The 17,081-nt window shown below is 41.4% G+C and overlaps 1 protein-coding gene across 14 annotated transcripts in view; it reads left to right on the top strand.

The window, feature by feature from the left end:
* Positions 1-17,081, top strand: part of rbm47 (RNA binding motif protein 47) — a 30,667-nt gene that overhangs the window by 9,061 nt on the left and 4,525 nt on the right. For 4 of the 14 annotated variants that reach the window (XM_034120440.1, XM_034120442.1, XM_034120438.1 and 1 more), the window contains 4 exons: positions 13,314-14,181; positions 14,302-14,629; positions 15,082-15,105; positions 15,579-15,785. In XM_034120440.1, coding sequence (XP_033976331.1) covers positions 13,345-14,181; positions 14,302-14,629; positions 15,082-15,105; positions 15,579-15,785 — 1,396 coding nt within the window. In that variant the 5' untranslated portion in view covers positions 13,314-13,344. Of the gene's footprint in view, positions 1-604; positions 705-3,412; positions 3,633-9,908; positions 9,930-13,313; positions 14,182-14,301; positions 14,630-15,081; positions 15,106-15,578; positions 15,786-17,081 lie in introns of those variants that run through there. The other 10 variants (XM_034120448.1, XM_034120450.1, XM_034120445.1 and 7 more) reach the window with 7 other exon arrangements.

Here is a 17,081-nt window from a genome sequence, read left to right as displayed (position 1 = left end):
ATGTAGTTCTGCTAAAGCCTTGTTGGACATCATTTTAGATTTTAGTCAAATAGGAAACATTTCATCAACCCTGTGTTGAAGTTAAGGCAGTAAGGTTCAATTACATTTTAATCATTTTTGAACAGAATTATCATTTTAAAAGGCCTCTAATACCAAGTGGAAACTGACAAACAATTCAGTTTAACATAATGTGTTATTTTTCTTGCTCACAAAATTGTGTTTGTGAAATAAAATGTATGTTGAACACATTTTTTTATTTTAAAGATCACAGTAACAGAACATATAAAATAACAGCACGGTAAGAAGAGCTTAAACTATATTAAAATTGAATGATTAAGCTTGAAATGATAAAAATAAAAATCATATGCATAACATGCTGTTAATAAAACATGCTGCAATGAACTGCTCTGCATCTCTTTGTGTATACCCACAAACATGCATAGCTACGTTATAACAATACTGATATCTGGTAATTGTGTATCTGTGTGTACGTTACTCTGAGTTTGGTTGGTGACAACAAGGCAACACGAACTCAGCAAACTCTTCCTCAGACCTTAACACCCCCCATCTGAGTCAGTGACCGTTTACATCTGTTTGTGTGCAGCTTGCTTCGTTGTGTGTGGGTTCATATCAGACCAGTCAGGCCACTTCCCCCATGTCTCTCTGTCTGTCTCGGACTGATGGCTATCTTCGGTGCATGACTCGTGAGTTTATAACATATATATTGTCCTTTCTATCATAGTGGTGGATTGTGTTTTTTAACTTATACTACCTGTTAGAACTCTTCTCTTTATTTGTGTCTTCCTTCATCACGTAAACACATGCAGCTGTCTAAGTAGGGTGTCTATCTCTGGCATGTATTAGCAGTTTATATTTACATTTGTATACATAATTCCTCAATTTTTCTTATGTTTTTCCTTTTAAAGTTGCCTTTTCCTTGACTATATAGTAGTGTGTTTGTACCTGAGAGAGTGTGTTTGTGTGATACAGTGTGCTGGCAATCAAGTCATCTTGGTCTTTGAATCACCCTCTCCTCCACCTCTAAAGTAGGTTTATGGCTGCACACGGCCTTCACTCCAACCACTCTGTTGGCGGAGAGAATACATTTCTCCATCTGTAAACTTTGAACTGGCTATCTACATATACTGTGTGTGTGTGTGTGTGTGTGTGTGTGTGTGTGTGTGTGTGTGTGTGTGTGTGTGTGTGTGTGTGTGTGTGTGTGTGTGTGTGTGTGTGTGTGTGTGTGTGTGTGAGAGAATCGGTGATTGCATGTCCTTCATTAACAGAGTCATTGGTTAATGTTTCACCGGTGCAATGGCAACAGCACACACTCAAACACACACCTCCATACACACACTTGTGGTGGCATAGAACGGCACCCCGTCTGATAAGAGCTATAGACCTCTTTCCCCCCAAAAGGGTTGTTTAAGGTTAAATACACTTCCACACATTGTCAACGCACTCTCCTTCTCTGTGTTTCTGGCATATATGAGTGGAATGTGACAGATTCAATCTGGATTGTATTCTCTTTATCTCCACTGTGCTTATCTGTTCATAAACACATAATATAACTGCACGAGAAAATAAAGGTTTATTAGCGTTTGTTAACTAAACATAAATCATCATGATTAATGATTAAGATGCCTGGTCCCACTACAATCATGTCTTCATCAAAATTACTATCCCAAACAACTATACTGCATTCCCGTGCATGTTTAAAGGGAAATGTATTTCCTCCCAGATTGAGGTTTGCACTTTTAAACACCTGGTTAGTGTTGTTAAATCTTTTCTTTTTTTTAAATGAAGCAAAACTAATTGTTTATGTTTAATATAACGACTTTGATGGTTTAGTAAAAGGTCATGGGTTGTCCTAAAATGAGTAAGGACCTGCATTTTATAGCCATCCAGCCACACAATGAGGAGGTGGATAAAAACAGGCATTCTTTATCCAAAATAATGAAGTTTTGTGGGGCTTTTGAGTTGGCTTTGCGTGGGCATGACGGACTGACTCTTCAGTCAACCCTGGAATTTTCAGGGGATTGGTGGACTTTGTTTCCTGCACACTGTGCTGGAGGAGCACCTGAAGACCCCCACCGTTTTTAAAGGCACGCCAAAGACGTACACCACATTGATTTACATATATCCTCAGCTTTTTGTATTACTGTTGATTATACCGTTGTTCTGTAATTTATATATATATATATATATACATCATATATATACATATATGTATGCAAGTATTGCTAATGCCATTGTTTTTACGTTTTTGTACATAGTCCTCAGTCTCAAATGCTTAAATTGTTTATGGAGGCATTAAAATGTAAGACTGGTAAATTAACACTGAAAACAATTTGTCTCTCTTTTTTTGCATTAAGTCATACTGGGATGTTTGCTGAAATTGATTTCATGTGGCACAGCCCTACCTAGAAACAATTCCACCAGCCGCCACTGCTGTTTATTCTAAAAGGCGTCAGGCAAAGATTTACAGAAGCTTTCTCTGTGCTGTTTGAATGATTTTGAGTCTATATTGACCTACAAATTATTTTCTTTACAAAATGTGCCTAAAGATATACAAAAAGTTAATATTTAGTTTGATGAAACCACACGGTTGCTCCCTGGGTTATACTGTATGATCTCAGGTTGGTTAATACTGACGACTGAAGTGACAGATTCTAGGAACGTTTTTTATGGTTAGCTGCACTTTGTGTGATCTGTAAGTGTTTCTTTCCCACGCACTCGTAGAAAAGCAATGTTGGTTTTGATCCACCACTTTTTTCCAGAGATAATTCAACAACTATTGAATGGGTAGCCGTTAGACATTCATGATTCCTAGAAGATGAATCAAACTGGCTATGGTGACATTATGTTTATACATTATGTTAATGAGTAAAGGTCAGTATGTCAAGATGTTAAATAACAATAAATACATAATAACATTTGACCAGGGCTGAGCTCAAATCTGATTTTATTTTAGATATTGGTTTTTGCTGTTTAATACAGATATACATACAGTATATATTTTTCCAACTCAGCTGGTCATGGCTGGCTGCTTCATGATGGATGACCTATCCACATTTATTCTGCGAGTTGCAAAGTCTTGTTTCAGAAATGTTTACTACATCCTTATTCTTCAGCTTTTATTTGATTTTATTCTAACTCTAACTTATTATTATTTCTTTCACTGCTTGATCCTTTTTATTTCTGTAAATACATCTGCACACTAGCCCATGACTTTTTCTTGGTTGTTGTCAATCATTTGTCACACCCTCTGCCCTTTTATACCTCACCCTCCCTTTCTGTCTTATTCCTTATCAGCTAAGAGAGAGAGAGAGAGATTGAAGGGAGAAAAAGGTGGTGGTGGTGGTGGTGGTGGTGGTTACCTGTACTTAGTGGCCCCACCTCTCTCTCTTCTTGTCATTGAGAACGAGTAAACACTAAGCCACCTTTGCTCACCTCCACACTCAAACACTGAGACACAGGCAGGCAAGGAGACAGTCTAACTGCTGCATCCTGTTAACGTCACAAAGTCCATTTTAGTTTAAGCGTGATTGTTCAAAATCAAACCTTACCGCCATCATCTGCATCTTCACCGCCTGCTCGTCGATATCTACGACCCTCAGTTTGGGATACAGGTAATGTGTTAATAACAACTCGTGTTTCTGTCTTTTTTTAATGTCTCTGGAAACTTTTTGTTTTTGCGTCAACCTGTCATTTAAATGCTTCAAAATGAAACTTATGATCTTGATGAATGTAATTCTGAAACTTAGAGGAGAACGCCTACTGAGCCAGAGTGTGCGACACTTTATTGCTACTTTTTAGATTAAAAGAAGATTGTCTGATTGTAAAATTGTTTGGAAATACTTTAGTTTGTCGTTATGATCCTCTCTGTTACCAAACCTTACTGTCTTCTGAAGGACACATTTAATAGAGTTTGTCTTGTTGCTTATTTTACTCTCTACTTTCGGATGAAATCTGCCAGTTGTTTCATCTGGCTAGAGTTGCTGCACTTCCCAGTTTCGTTGATTTGTCAGAGCCAAAATAATTATAAACAGAAACAAAGGCACTTAAACCAATCAGTGGGTGAAATGATACCAAGAGGTCCTGACAATGAAACCAGTGGAACCAGTGGAGTGGCATGGCACTGTGTGTGTGTGTGTGTGTGTGTGTGTGTGTGTGTGTGTGTGTGTGTGTGTGTGTGTGTGTGTGTGTGTGTGTGTGTGTGCATGTGTGTGTGTGCGTGTGCGTGTGCGTGTGCATGTGCGTGTGTGTGCAGTGACTACATGGAGAGGCTGGTATTAATATAGACCATAGATTTCCGGGTTCTCCGTCATATAACATGTGGACTTTACCCTTATGAGGTGAGCTGTTTGTTGTGTGTGTGTGGTTGGGTGATTTATATGGCATTGAATGCTATAAATGCAGTGAAAAGGGATACAATTCACTGTGCTTATGATTCAGTTTTACTTGTCCTCTTATTTACAATTAAAACAAAGAGAGTTTATTGACAAATATTTCTTCAGTTTGGGCAATTGTGCCATTGTAGGAGTCTGAAACACGCTCTCTTGACTGTGTTTGTAGACAGGGTGGGACGTTGTTTGATTATAAAAGTGTGTATGAAGGTGAGCTCATTTGAAAGCCTGCTAGGTAAGTGAGAGGGTGATGGATGCTAAAATAAAAATATTTGGGATTTTTTTTTTTAAGTGTGTCACATATCAGCAACTCTCCTCTTGGCTTAATCAGCATCCCCTTATGCCACACACACACACACACACACACACACACACACACACACACACACACACACACACACACACACACACACACACACACACACACACACACACACACACACAGGGGCCACTAAAGCCTTTATCACGAGTGTGTGACACTGTCAACGTCAGTAGTAATTGTCTGAAACAATGTCTGCTGTGGCCTTGAGCAGGCTAGCTGATTAGCCTGAGGAATGTGTTTGCCTAAGGAAGCAAAGCCCCTTTGAGCTAGCGCTAAAGCTAAAGCAGCTCTTATGATTAGTAATGACTGCGAAGCTGTGTGAGGGGACATATGTGGCAATTTACGCTCGCAGTTGACCTTTTTATCCTGTCATGCTTTTATATTCAGTCTGAAACCAAAGCCCTTAGGATTAGCTTGAATCAGTCATTGTCAATGCTGGTGCTGATATTTCAGTTAAAGAGAAAATGGCTCTTTGTTACATCGCCTAAAGTCGTAGTGTTGGGGTAAAACTGTGGTACTTTGGGTGGACAAATGTGTAGGTCCTAAAGGCAGGGGGGCCCTCAGAGTAAATGGACTGGAATCATACCTCCGTGTTGAAGTCGGGTTGAGCTGAAGTCGGTCACTAACGCACTCCGTCTGACCTGAAATTCTTCAGTTTCACTTTAAAGTGCTTTCAGCTCTGAGGGAGGCCCGGACATTTGGTCCCCTCCTCTCTGATCGTTAGCCTCTCAGGCTGCTCTCCATAATCACTCTCTATCCTTTTTTCTACTTGTCTCCCCCCTCCTCACCCTTCTCCCTCTCAGCTTGCCCTTCCTCTCTACACCTTCCCTTCTTCCCCTTTCCCCCCCTGCCTCTCTCCTTTGAGCTTGAGTGAACCACAGGAATGAGGGTGACAGGTACATGGATGGGAGCCGAGAAACAGGACTGGAGCACGGCTGTCTTTGGTCAATGTGTTAATTTGTGCTTAAAATGTTACTTTTGACAGTCAGTGCTTTATAGTCTCCATAATGTTAACTCCTGGATATTGAAGGGTCACCTGTAGTGTTCCCAGTTATGCTTTTGCGTCCTGAAGTAGCTAATGAGATCCTTGATCTTAAAACATTCAAAAATGGACTGAAATAATGCTGTTTTTCTAAAAATGATTGTTCCGGAAGACACTTTTAATGCGTTGTTGTGTATTTATGTTATTCTGTTAAATAGACCAAACATAGGTTACGTCATATGATAATTATGGACATGCCCTTCAGGCTGAAATGTAGATCTTTATGAGCTGCAGTGAATACTCATTTAGGGGCATTGAATCTCTGAAGTAAACCTGCTTTCATGCACAAAATGGGCACGCACCATATGAAGCAGGAGTTCGAAATGGCACCTTTTTCTCATATTGTTTGACATAATTATTTTATACATTATTCTTATGAAACAATTATACCAATATAGCTTCTTTAAGTGTTAAGTGAAGATTAACCACGTCACTTTGAGATCTTGGAGAAAAAAAAATCTAACATTTTACAGACCAATGAATCGAGAAGATTAAACAATAATGTAAGTAGTTGATAGTTGCACCATTCATTTTGCTTTGTAAACTACTATCCAGGACTGTGTGCTCCTCCAAATAATATTTACTCAGGGACAGAAAAACAGATAATGTTAAGACACTGTGATAACGCAGCTTCCCTCAAGGTGACTTAATGCTCCATCCTGTCTTAGTCAGCATGCTGACAGTTGAACTGGGTGAACCGCAGTGTGAGGACATCATGAGTCCTGAGGGTCAGCCACAGTTCTCACTTCTCTCTGTCAGGTCACTGCTTGCCTCTGTCATTTACTGCTGCAGACTTTCATAATGCAATGTGTGCAAAAGACACTGAAATGTATTTTATAGCTTTATATTCACGACCAGCAGACACATATTTCCAATTATTCCTGCCTCACATTTTAAAGTAAATGAATCATCTAAGTATTCTATGGACACAGTGACATTGTGTAAACTACCTGAAACAATTACACAAAAAATCACAGCAGGAAACAGTTTGACGGTTTCTGCACTTGTCTTAGAGATACTGTTTCCAGGAAAACTCAGCGTGAGATTTACACTGGTGCACCCCTCCAGGTCGTATCGCTCTACAGAAAGAAACAGCAGGACCTCGAGTCTTGTGACACGCTACTCATTTACTTATATGGATGGAGAGAATTCAAGCTTTCCGGCCAAGATACTGATTACCAGCAACGCTTTATTGCTGACTTTATTCCTGCTCATTCACACTTTTTGCCTGTGTTGCAATTTCCAATGTGTACGTGTGTGTGTGTGTGTTGTGTGTGTGTATGTGTGTGTGTGTGTGTGTGTATATGTGTGCGTGTGTGTGTGTGTGTGTGTGTGTGTGTGTGTGTGTGTGTGTATATGTGTGCGTGTGTGTATATGTGTGTGTGTGTGTGTGTGTGTGTGTGTGTGTGTGTGTGTGTGTGTGTATATGTGTGCGTGTGTGTATATGTGTGTGTGACCCTGACCTTAAAGGTAGGGTAGGTAAGTTTGAGAAACCGGCTCGAGATACACTTTTTGTTATATTCCATGGAATGCTCTTAACATCCCGATAGCAATGAATATCTTAAGTGCTTTGACAAAAAATCCATAAAAAAATGTCATCTGTGGAAGCCGTAGTACTGTAAAAAGCACGACCAATCATTTTAGCCTGCCCGGCTAAAATAACTGGATGGCCTACCTGCCTGTCAGCCTTCCATCTGTGCACAAACTTATCTCGTGCCCTCATTGGTCATGTGCGCGTTCGTGTGTGTTGGAGGAGGGGCTCTGTAAGGAAGTGGTAGATTTTCTCCGGTTGTGTAATTTCAAATTCTAGCGATCTCGAGCCGGTTTCTCAAACTTACCTACCCTACCTTTAATAGAGAACCAGCTTATCAAAGGTAACCAACAACGTTCAATAAATAAATTAAAAGTCGGTAAAGTTTGGTTTCCATTCTCCCATCATGAACAAAAAGCCATCCTGATAATGTACGCTTTTATGCATAATGTTCACTATTTTTGTAACTTTGCCATGCACAGAGCTGGCAATGTTCTATATTTGCTTATTCTCATAAAATCAAAAATACTGTTGCACTGAAAATGTGTATTAAGCCACAGCTAAAAAATAATCCCTTAGAAAATAGAATTCACCGGATTGTTCCTGCAGCAGTTGTTGTATGTGGCGTGTTTTTGTTTCCAACCAATGATTTAGTGAACACGAACAATGATTAAGAGACAAGAGTCAGTAAATGTTTTTCCTGAATTTGTCAGATTTACCTGTGGGGTTCAACGGTTAACCGCTGACCTGATGGTCTGTGCGGTCACCAGAACACCTGAAGCCTCTGAGGCGCGTCTGCGTCCTGATTGGCTCGCACTAATAACTGACAGTTAATCTTTTATTTAGATTGACCCACTCGGCTTTGAGCAGGGGTACTCAACTTATTTTGCCCTGGGTCACTTTTCCCAAAATGACAGGGGGCCAGTTAGGACAGGGAATCCTCCACTGGCATATTATTTGTCTTTTTTATATTTTGTATGGATTTATTGGACTCTGGCAACTTATTTAAATGAAATGTGACTTGTGATGTGATGTATTTCACTCCTTCTAATATCTTCGTAGTGGTTTTGACACTTTTATAATTGGCTCTTGATTAAAGGTCTCGATCATTTGTGTCTCTCCATCGTTCTCTGGTCTTTATGCTAAATAGACTTTCTTTTGCCTGTTTGCTCAGTCGTTAAGGAGTGGGGCTGGTTTCAATAGCAGCTGAAACTCAGCGCACTGTTGACCACCCACTGTGACTTTCATCTCTCTCCCTCTTACCCCATTTGCTCTCTCTGTCCCTCACTCCCTCTTTTCTTGCTTTTTTCTCCATAACACTGTGGGGAGTTTTTTTGGACAGAAACTGAGCGAGTGACGTTTTCTCTCTGCCGCTTCGCTATCTGCTCTCTTGGCTGCCCAGGAAGGTGTGAGTTGTTTGGTTAAGTTAAGCTGTGCTAGGAGCATGTTCACCGTTGTTATGTACAAAAAACACATGTGCATGCCCGAATACACACACACACACACACACACACACACACACACACACACACACACACACACACACACACACACACACACACACACACACACACACACACACACACACACACACACACACACACACACACACACACACACACACACACACACACAGTTGTAGTCTTGTGCTGACATGACATTAATCACTCTAGTGGTTACTCCTAGTCAGAATTTCCAAATGCCGCTCAGAGTAAGACAATAACATGAGGAAGTATTAAAACCCCGGCTGACCGTTTCCTGACATTTTTGGGCAATTTCTGCAACTCTAAGCAGAAAACCCTGAAAACCTTTGAAAACTACTTTTCCCATTAGCCTCCTCTCCTCCCACTCCTACCACCCACTGTGCCTTCATTAGTTACAGAGTGAAGATGTGCAGCTTTGTGCAACAGCTACTTTGTGTATTTATCAGGGGTCAAAGAAGTTTTCAGAAAAGTATCAAAAGTAAATGTAGAAAAAGAAAATGTCCCCTGTGACTGAGATAATGTGAAATAATTTGAATCCAGTGGTCACAAGGCAAAACGTTTGGGAATCACTTGTTTAATGTTAAACAAATAATCACGTTTATTTAAACATGTACATTTTGAAAAGAAACTAGTTGTCAGATAAATGTAGTGGACTTAAAAATAGGCCTACACTATTTGTACAATAATAAGCGAAACGTTGCATACAATTGAAACATTTATGTATGACTACCTAATTACTTTCCACTTTTGTGATTTATGTGTATGTGTTTGTGTATTCAACACTTAAAAATGTTTCCCCTAAACTTCCTGAGAGGTAGGGCTGGGCTCTGCCCACAGACACAGGCACACACACAGTATGTGCTTTAGCTCCTCCTTCACAAGCTCTAATGCTTTGGCTCAGTGTGTGTGTGTGTGTGTGTGTGTGTGTGTGTGTGTGTGTGTGTGTGTGTGTGTGTGTGTGTGCGTGTGTGTGTGTGTGTGTGTGTGTGTGTGTGTGTGTGTGTGTGTGTGTGTGTGTGTGTGTGTGAGTGTGAGAGTGTGTGTGTGTAGAGGAGGCTGGCCCCTGTGCTCAGTGCCCTGCTGTACCTGCCTCTCATGGAGGTGGACTAACACTCCCAGAGCAGCGCTGTGAAGCAACAGGGTAGCTATATCCTCCTTCTCCTTCCTCTTCTCCTCCACCAACATCCCTCTGCTGTGAGATCCTCCTCTGCTCTGTTTCACTCTCACTTCCTTCTCTCTCTGTGACTGTTTTTGGATTTTAGGGATTCTTTACTCTTCAATGAGACTCTTTAAAGATTATCATTTAACAGTTATGTCCATACATTTTGTCTGAAATTTGAAGGGAGGCTTGAAAAGTGTTTGCATGTGTGTGATGTGTTAAAACAGCAGATTTTGCATTTGTAATTGTTGATGTTTCATTGATCCCATCCTGTTGCCTTGTGACCATGTTGTCAGGGGCTTCTGGGTAGTCTTGCCCATGTGCGTGCGCACACAGCTAAGATGGCGGCTTCCTAGTGGCCTGTTTTTTTCTGGATCAGTGTCACTTAGAATATAACATCAAACCAAAGACACATTGAAACCACACTCTGGCTTTCTTTGCTGCTGCATAATCTGCCTTACATTGAGAGTGAAAGACAGAATTGTTGGTTTTCAAACTTCTGAATAAGATAAAAACATGATAGCAGTGTTGATTTAATGTCAGGTCTTCTTCCTTTTTCTACTTGTGAGGAACTTTAATAATGCAAAGAAGAGAGATGGAATTTGCCAGCAGTAGTCAATCTGTGCTGACCGTATAATCCTGAGGAAGCCAGTAAAAGCCTTTTTGCCTGCTCATAAAGCAATTCAGTCTCCAATAACCCGCTGTTAATACATAGAGAATCAGGTGCTTCTATCAATCATAAACACAATGTAATGGACAATCTCCTCAGCAATAACTGGAACACTTTAACCCGGCAGGATGGCGCTGTTACCCAATCAAATCTTCGCTCTCTACCTCCCTGTACATCTCCGACTTTATAACCTTTGACCAGGTGAATGCGTTTCGCGATCTGATTGTCTGTGCAGGTTATGCTTTCCCCTAGCTACTAGCTTTTCCTGCTGTGCTGAAAACAAAGCGGTTTAATTAGGATAGAGGAAACACACATTAGTTACAATTTTCTTTCTAACAATCTAGTTTAATAATAACTGAGACGTCAACTTTAAGTCTTTAGGCTGTCTCTGAGTAAAGGCTGTGATTTGTGTTTGTCACAGTTAATCATCTACAGGTTGCTGCCTCCGTTTTTTTGCTTGCTCTCACACACACACACACACGCACACACGCACACACACACACACACACACACACACACACACACGCACGCACACACACACACACACACACATACGCACACTGACTATTCTCATTTCTTTATATTGTGCAAGGGAAGAGAGGTTATAACAGACCCTCTAAGTTTTGCTTCGCTTGGGGTTGTGATTTCCTGAGTCTCTCCTAGAAAAGGAAAACCTCAGCACAACAGTGGGCCGCACTGAGGAAGTTAGGAATATCTCCAAGTGGTCAAAAGCAGGAAGTAGGGAACCCCAACACTAAGGCGTAACAATACATATATTATATTTACATTACATATATTACAAATGTACTCTGCATTATGCACACACAAGCATAATGGTTTATTTTTTAAAGATTTCTAAACTAACTTTGTTACACAGTGTTGACCTCAGAGTGTCACATAGCTTATTTTCTTTTATCACAGAGCAGAACTCCCAAAGCGCATATTGTCCTCCCTTTGTCATCAGTCTGGCGAGATAAGGCTGATAAGAGATGGAGTCATGTTAGCACTTCACACGATAGAAGGAACAGAGGGAGGGCATGTTGAGCTGTGGAAGCACAGGGAAAGCAACACTGACATAAGGAATACAAATCCGTTGGCCATTTGGAAAATCTTGAGTGGTGAACACTGTATCCTCAGGACGTGTTATTACAAACTAGATCTCAAAAGCTCTGGCAAAATTAATGTGTTATATGCTCTAATGTCATCCCGACCTATGTCAACATGCAGTGAGAAACTACCGGCTATTGATAGAAGGAGGAAACAACCTCCTGGCTTTCCGCTCTCTTGGTCTTTGCAGTTTTTTTCAACTTTGCCCATGTTTTGACCTTTTGTCCTGTACATATCAATAAATGCATGAATAATAAGTGTGCTTCAACCAGGAACATGACATTTAAATGTGTACATTATGTCAACAACACATTTTTAAAATATTTTCAAGTCATTTTATTCCATCAAGCTGACATTGGCATCATTTTTGTTCCACTGTGGACGAGGTGCAGGTCATTCTAAGCCCTCCAGCCTTGGGGAAACTAACATGTGTACAGGTGTGTGTCTGTCCATCTGTGTGTGTCTATGTGGGAGAGTGGGATATTGGGTCAACTCAAATGAGTGAGTGCGTTACCATGGTTGCTAGGCTTAGTAGCGTTACCTTTGTTGGCTGCCTCACCTATTTCCATCAAAGTCCAGGCAATCTTGTGACGCACCAACACGCCCACACACTGCCTGTCTAACTAGAAATAGGTGCTTTTTTATTTAGTCTTTCTACTAACATGACCTTTAATCTGACAAAACTAGTTTGCTTTGTAGTGTGCTGTGATTGGCTGCCTCAGTGTTGTATGCAGCGTAGAGATTTGGGGATTTAAAATGCTGCGGATTGTTCTGTTCTGAATGCTGGCAATGTGGGAAAATAAGAGAGTAAGAGGTTTATTCTCTGGAAGCCGATTTCTGATTGTTCCCTGTTCCTATTATAACCCTTAATGAAGAGGCACACACACCGAAACACACACACACACAAAACAAGCTGCACCCACACACTCTATAACACTCATGATAAAGAAGTTGAAAGTCCAACACCCTCTTGTGGTGAGTGTGCGTCAGGTTCATGTGCACCATAGATTAATGTGCACAGCTTTTGTCACAGCATGAAGTGGGGTCATATTTTACTCAGGATTCCTCATCTAGCTCAACTCCAACATGTCCAACTTACTGCTGACACACACACACATAAACACACACACATACACGCACACAATGAGCATGTGACCCAGTCATACTCAGTGAACCTTGAGCTGGAGGTTTCAGGGTTTACAGCCCTTCATTCTCTCTGATAGGGGTCAGTGATCAGCAAGGGATCTGAGGAACTCAACAAAACAAGGTTGTAAAACCACTGATAGGGGAAGGTGCCCCTGTGGATTTATAGATGCTGTATTTTCCTCATTCTGTCCAATCGCATTATTTGCCTTTGGTTCGTTTTGTAAGCTAGTTAATCTTGCGTGTGATTGCGTCTGCATACTGATTACCTTTTAGATTCAACAAGCAGCTCAATTATTGTTGGTACAGTCATGTTGTAAAAGGTTAATTCTGAACACTACCAGGTTTTCTTTTATTCTTCCCTCTTGTGTTTACGTCTTGGATATAAGTTGTGGTTGATACAATTGACTGTAATTGATAAACCTGTTTCTCTTTGCCCTCTTCAGGCCCCAGATCTGATTGGATGGTTTTGTCAGAATGACAGCCGAAGATCCTGCTTCCTCGTCAACCATGAGCAACAACGCTGCCCCCCCCAAACCCTCCCAGCCTGCCGGAGCCTCACACAACCCTCTCCATGGACAACTCAACGTCCCTGAGGGAGTTGCAGGTGCTCCCAATGAGGCTGCACTGGTCACCCTGATGGATCGCACCGGCTACACTATGGTCCAGGAAAACGGTCAGCGTAAATATGGCCCTCCTCCTGGTTGGAATGCTGCATCTCCACCACGGGGGTGTGAAATCTTTGTGGGCAAGATCCCACGTGACGTTTATGAGGATGAGCTAGTCCCTGTGTTTGAGTCCGTAGGGCGTATCTATGAGATGCGGCTGATGATGGACTTTGACGGGAAGAACAGAGGGTACGCGTTTGTGATGTACACAGAGAAACACGAGGCCAAGCGTGCTGTGCGTGAGCTCAACAACTATGAAGTGCGGCCGGGGCGGCTGCTGGGGGTCTGCTCCTCCGTGGACAACTGCCGTCTTTTCATTGGTGGCATCCCAAAGACCAAAAAGCGTGAGGAGATCCTGGAGGAGGTCTCCAAAGTGACAGAAGGGGTGCTGGACGTGATAGTTTATGCCAGCGCTGCAGACAAGATGAAGAACAGAGGCTTTGCTTTTGTAGAGTATGAGTCACACCGTGCAGCCGCCATGGCTCGCAGGAAGTTGATGCCTGGGCGTATTCAGCTCTGGGGCCACCAGATCGCAGTCGACTGGGCCGAGCCGGAGATCGATGTGGACGAAGACGTAATGGAGACAGTGAAGATCCTTTACGTCAGGAATCTCATGATGGAAACCAGCGAGGAGACAATCAGACAGGTGGGACTTCAGTTTAGGGATTTCTCGGTGCAGGGTTTTATTGGGTAAAGAACATACATTACAGGAAATATACTACTAATAGAAAACATTAACCAATCACTCATTGTCTCTGTCAATCAGGTGTTCAACCAGTTCAATGCTGGATGCGTTGAACGAGTGAAGAAAATCCGTGACTACGCCTTTGTCCACTTTACCTCCAGAGACGATGCTGTCGTGGCCATGGACCACCTCAATGGCACAGAGGTGGAGGGGTCCTGCATCGAGGTGACTCTCGCCAAGCCTGTTGATAAAGAGCAGTACTCTCGCCAGAAAGCCTCCAAGGGAGCTCCAGCCACTCCAGAGCCGGCTCCACAGAACTACGTCTACCAGTGTGATCCCTACACATTGGCCTACTACGGTTACCCATACAACACCCTCATTGGACCCAACAGAGACTACTTTGTCAAAGGTTAGAATGAATTGCTTTTTTGTATCAGTCGTGATAATTTGCAAAAGCCACTTAGTTTTTCTGAAAGCCATCTTTATATGTTAAAGTTGGTGGCAGAAACTCTGTGGACCAATGCACTGCTAAAGATCTCATGATGACATCCAAGAGATGCTATTGTAGGATCAATGACAAACACACCTTTATAAATTAGCTATGATTTGTAAATGATCATGATGACTAAGATAATAGTGATTTTATCTTTGATGACTAGAATTTATTTGATGAAAGTTTTAAAATCTTAACTTGATAAGGGTTTGTGACTTGTTGTTAATAAGACAAAGACAAAATAAGGTGATGGGCCAATGATGCTAATCCCATTATCGTTGATGAATGATTATAAATGGTATTTGGGTGGCAGCAGGAAAATCTATTCGACTTTCAACAATCATTGTGTTTTGGTTTTCTCTCCAAAGGATCCCCAATGATACAGAACAATGGTAATCTCTCTCATCCTTATTCCTACTTATCCCTTCAATGAACAATGAGCTTTCTTGCCATGTGACAAACTATATGTTTTCTAACACCATTCTTTTCCCGCTGTGCTGTCAACTCCCATTTCATGCTGGGTTACTGCAGAGATTTCAATAAAGCTAAGAACATTGACAAAACATTTGACAGTGCCATGAACTTAAGAGTCAGATCACTGCTGCGGAAAAACGCAAAGTTACCCTAAACTCAAACAGATATTGTTTACATTTCCGGTAGCAACTGCACTTCTTGAGCAGATATTTACCTTAAATAAGAGCTCTTCTTGCTGAAGCAGTCCTTATATTTTGGGAGGAATTCTCAAAGAAGTTCTGAACCCATCATAAAATATTGTTGCGCTTCAAAAATTCAGTACAAGTTGCCCTTATTGCCCAAGTCCTAAACCACAACCCCTGTCAACATATTACTTTAATTGTATTTTAAGCAGGTACTGTGCGAGGTCGTGGTCGTGCTGCTTCAGGTAACCGTACCCCTGGGCCACGGGGGTCATACCTGGGAGGTTACTCTGCTGGTCGTGGCATCTACAGCCGCTACCATGAGGGCAAAGCCAAGCTCGACAAGCCCTATGAGCTGATGCCCAGTCTGGAGCTTGCTGCCTCTGTCAACTCCATTGGCATGAAACCTGGCACAAGTCAGTGAGATAGATATATACATCCTTGCCCATCTCAAACGCCTTTATTAAACCTTCCAGCTCGTAATTTCTTGTCTCTCTCTCCTGTGTGGTTTGAGGAACACTTAGTAAATCACTTGATCATGGTTGTTGCTGGATGGTCAGGCGCAAAAGGACTTCCTTTCTTTTTACCCTTAAGAACTACGACACTAAATATCTGTCCTTTCCAGCATGACCAGAAAGTAACTGCTATGATTTGTTCCTCATTCTGTCCTTTTTTCCTCTCAAATTTTTCTTACCTGGTGTTCAGACCAAAAGCAGCACTGTGTTAGAATAACACAAGGCGCTACGTCATTGGGGGTGTACTGTTGAGACCATGAAATATCAAGCTATCAGAGGCTAAAACCCAGCCCCCTGTTTTTTTGATTGGCCAACGCAGAACTTTGCCAGAATTTATGGCATTTTGTCGGGGCAAAAGTTGATTTATGTGCAAGATGAGACAATATTTATTGTCTTAAAGCGCTTTTGACGCCCCCAATGCAGTGGTTGCATTGAACTGAATGGGAACGTTTTCTAATGCAGTGCTGTTGTCTGTCTGAACATGGCCGACGTATGTGGTGAACAACCCAATCTCCTTTAACACATGCAACTCAACTCCAGTTTTTTACTGAAAAGTGGCTGACCGTGTCTTGAATGTAAAACAAACATTTATCCCAAAAAGTGTTAGCTTGTCAAATTCACAATTTGACCTCAACAAGTTAAGAAAATGTCTCTGTAGGAGCAGCTGTTTCAGGCTTTGTTGGCACTATGACACTTACAGTCAAGAACGGAGTTGAGATGTGAATCCAAATGAACAAACAAAAATTACCTTTCTCAACTTTTCAATCACGTCTACTATTTTCACTTGAAAGATAATACCAGTGTCCTCCACTGCTTATACATTAAGCCTACATAATCAACATCAGCATCGTTTAGTTTTTTAAATATGTGGTCTACTATGTAAAACAGAGGCGGAAATGAATTGCTGTCAAGTGGTTTTCTGTTAGATGGCTTCTTTTTAAAGGTTTGTTTCCTGGTTCTTTTTTCTTTCCTGAAGGTAAGCAGAAGGAAATGCATATTTGTACCAATGAGGGAGAAGCTACCCAACTCATATAAGGCTAAAACAGGATCAACTACATTCAAAATTGAAAGTAGAATATTCAAATGTAGAAACTTCAATGATAGCAGTGCAATGTTCAAATTCACACAGTGGTATTATTATTTCATCTTCAAGCTTATTACCAAACAAAAAAGCAACTATACTTACCAGATATTTGT

This window comes from Trematomus bernacchii, unplaced genomic scaffold, assembly GCF_902827165.1.
Source record: "Trematomus bernacchii unplaced genomic scaffold, fTreBer1.1, whole genome shotgun sequence".
Classification (NCBI taxonomy): Eukaryota; Metazoa; Chordata; class Actinopteri; order Perciformes; family Nototheniidae; genus Trematomus; species Trematomus bernacchii.
The sequence above is the reverse complement of the archived record's forward strand: the minus strand, read 5'-3'. Positions and strand labels throughout refer to the sequence as shown.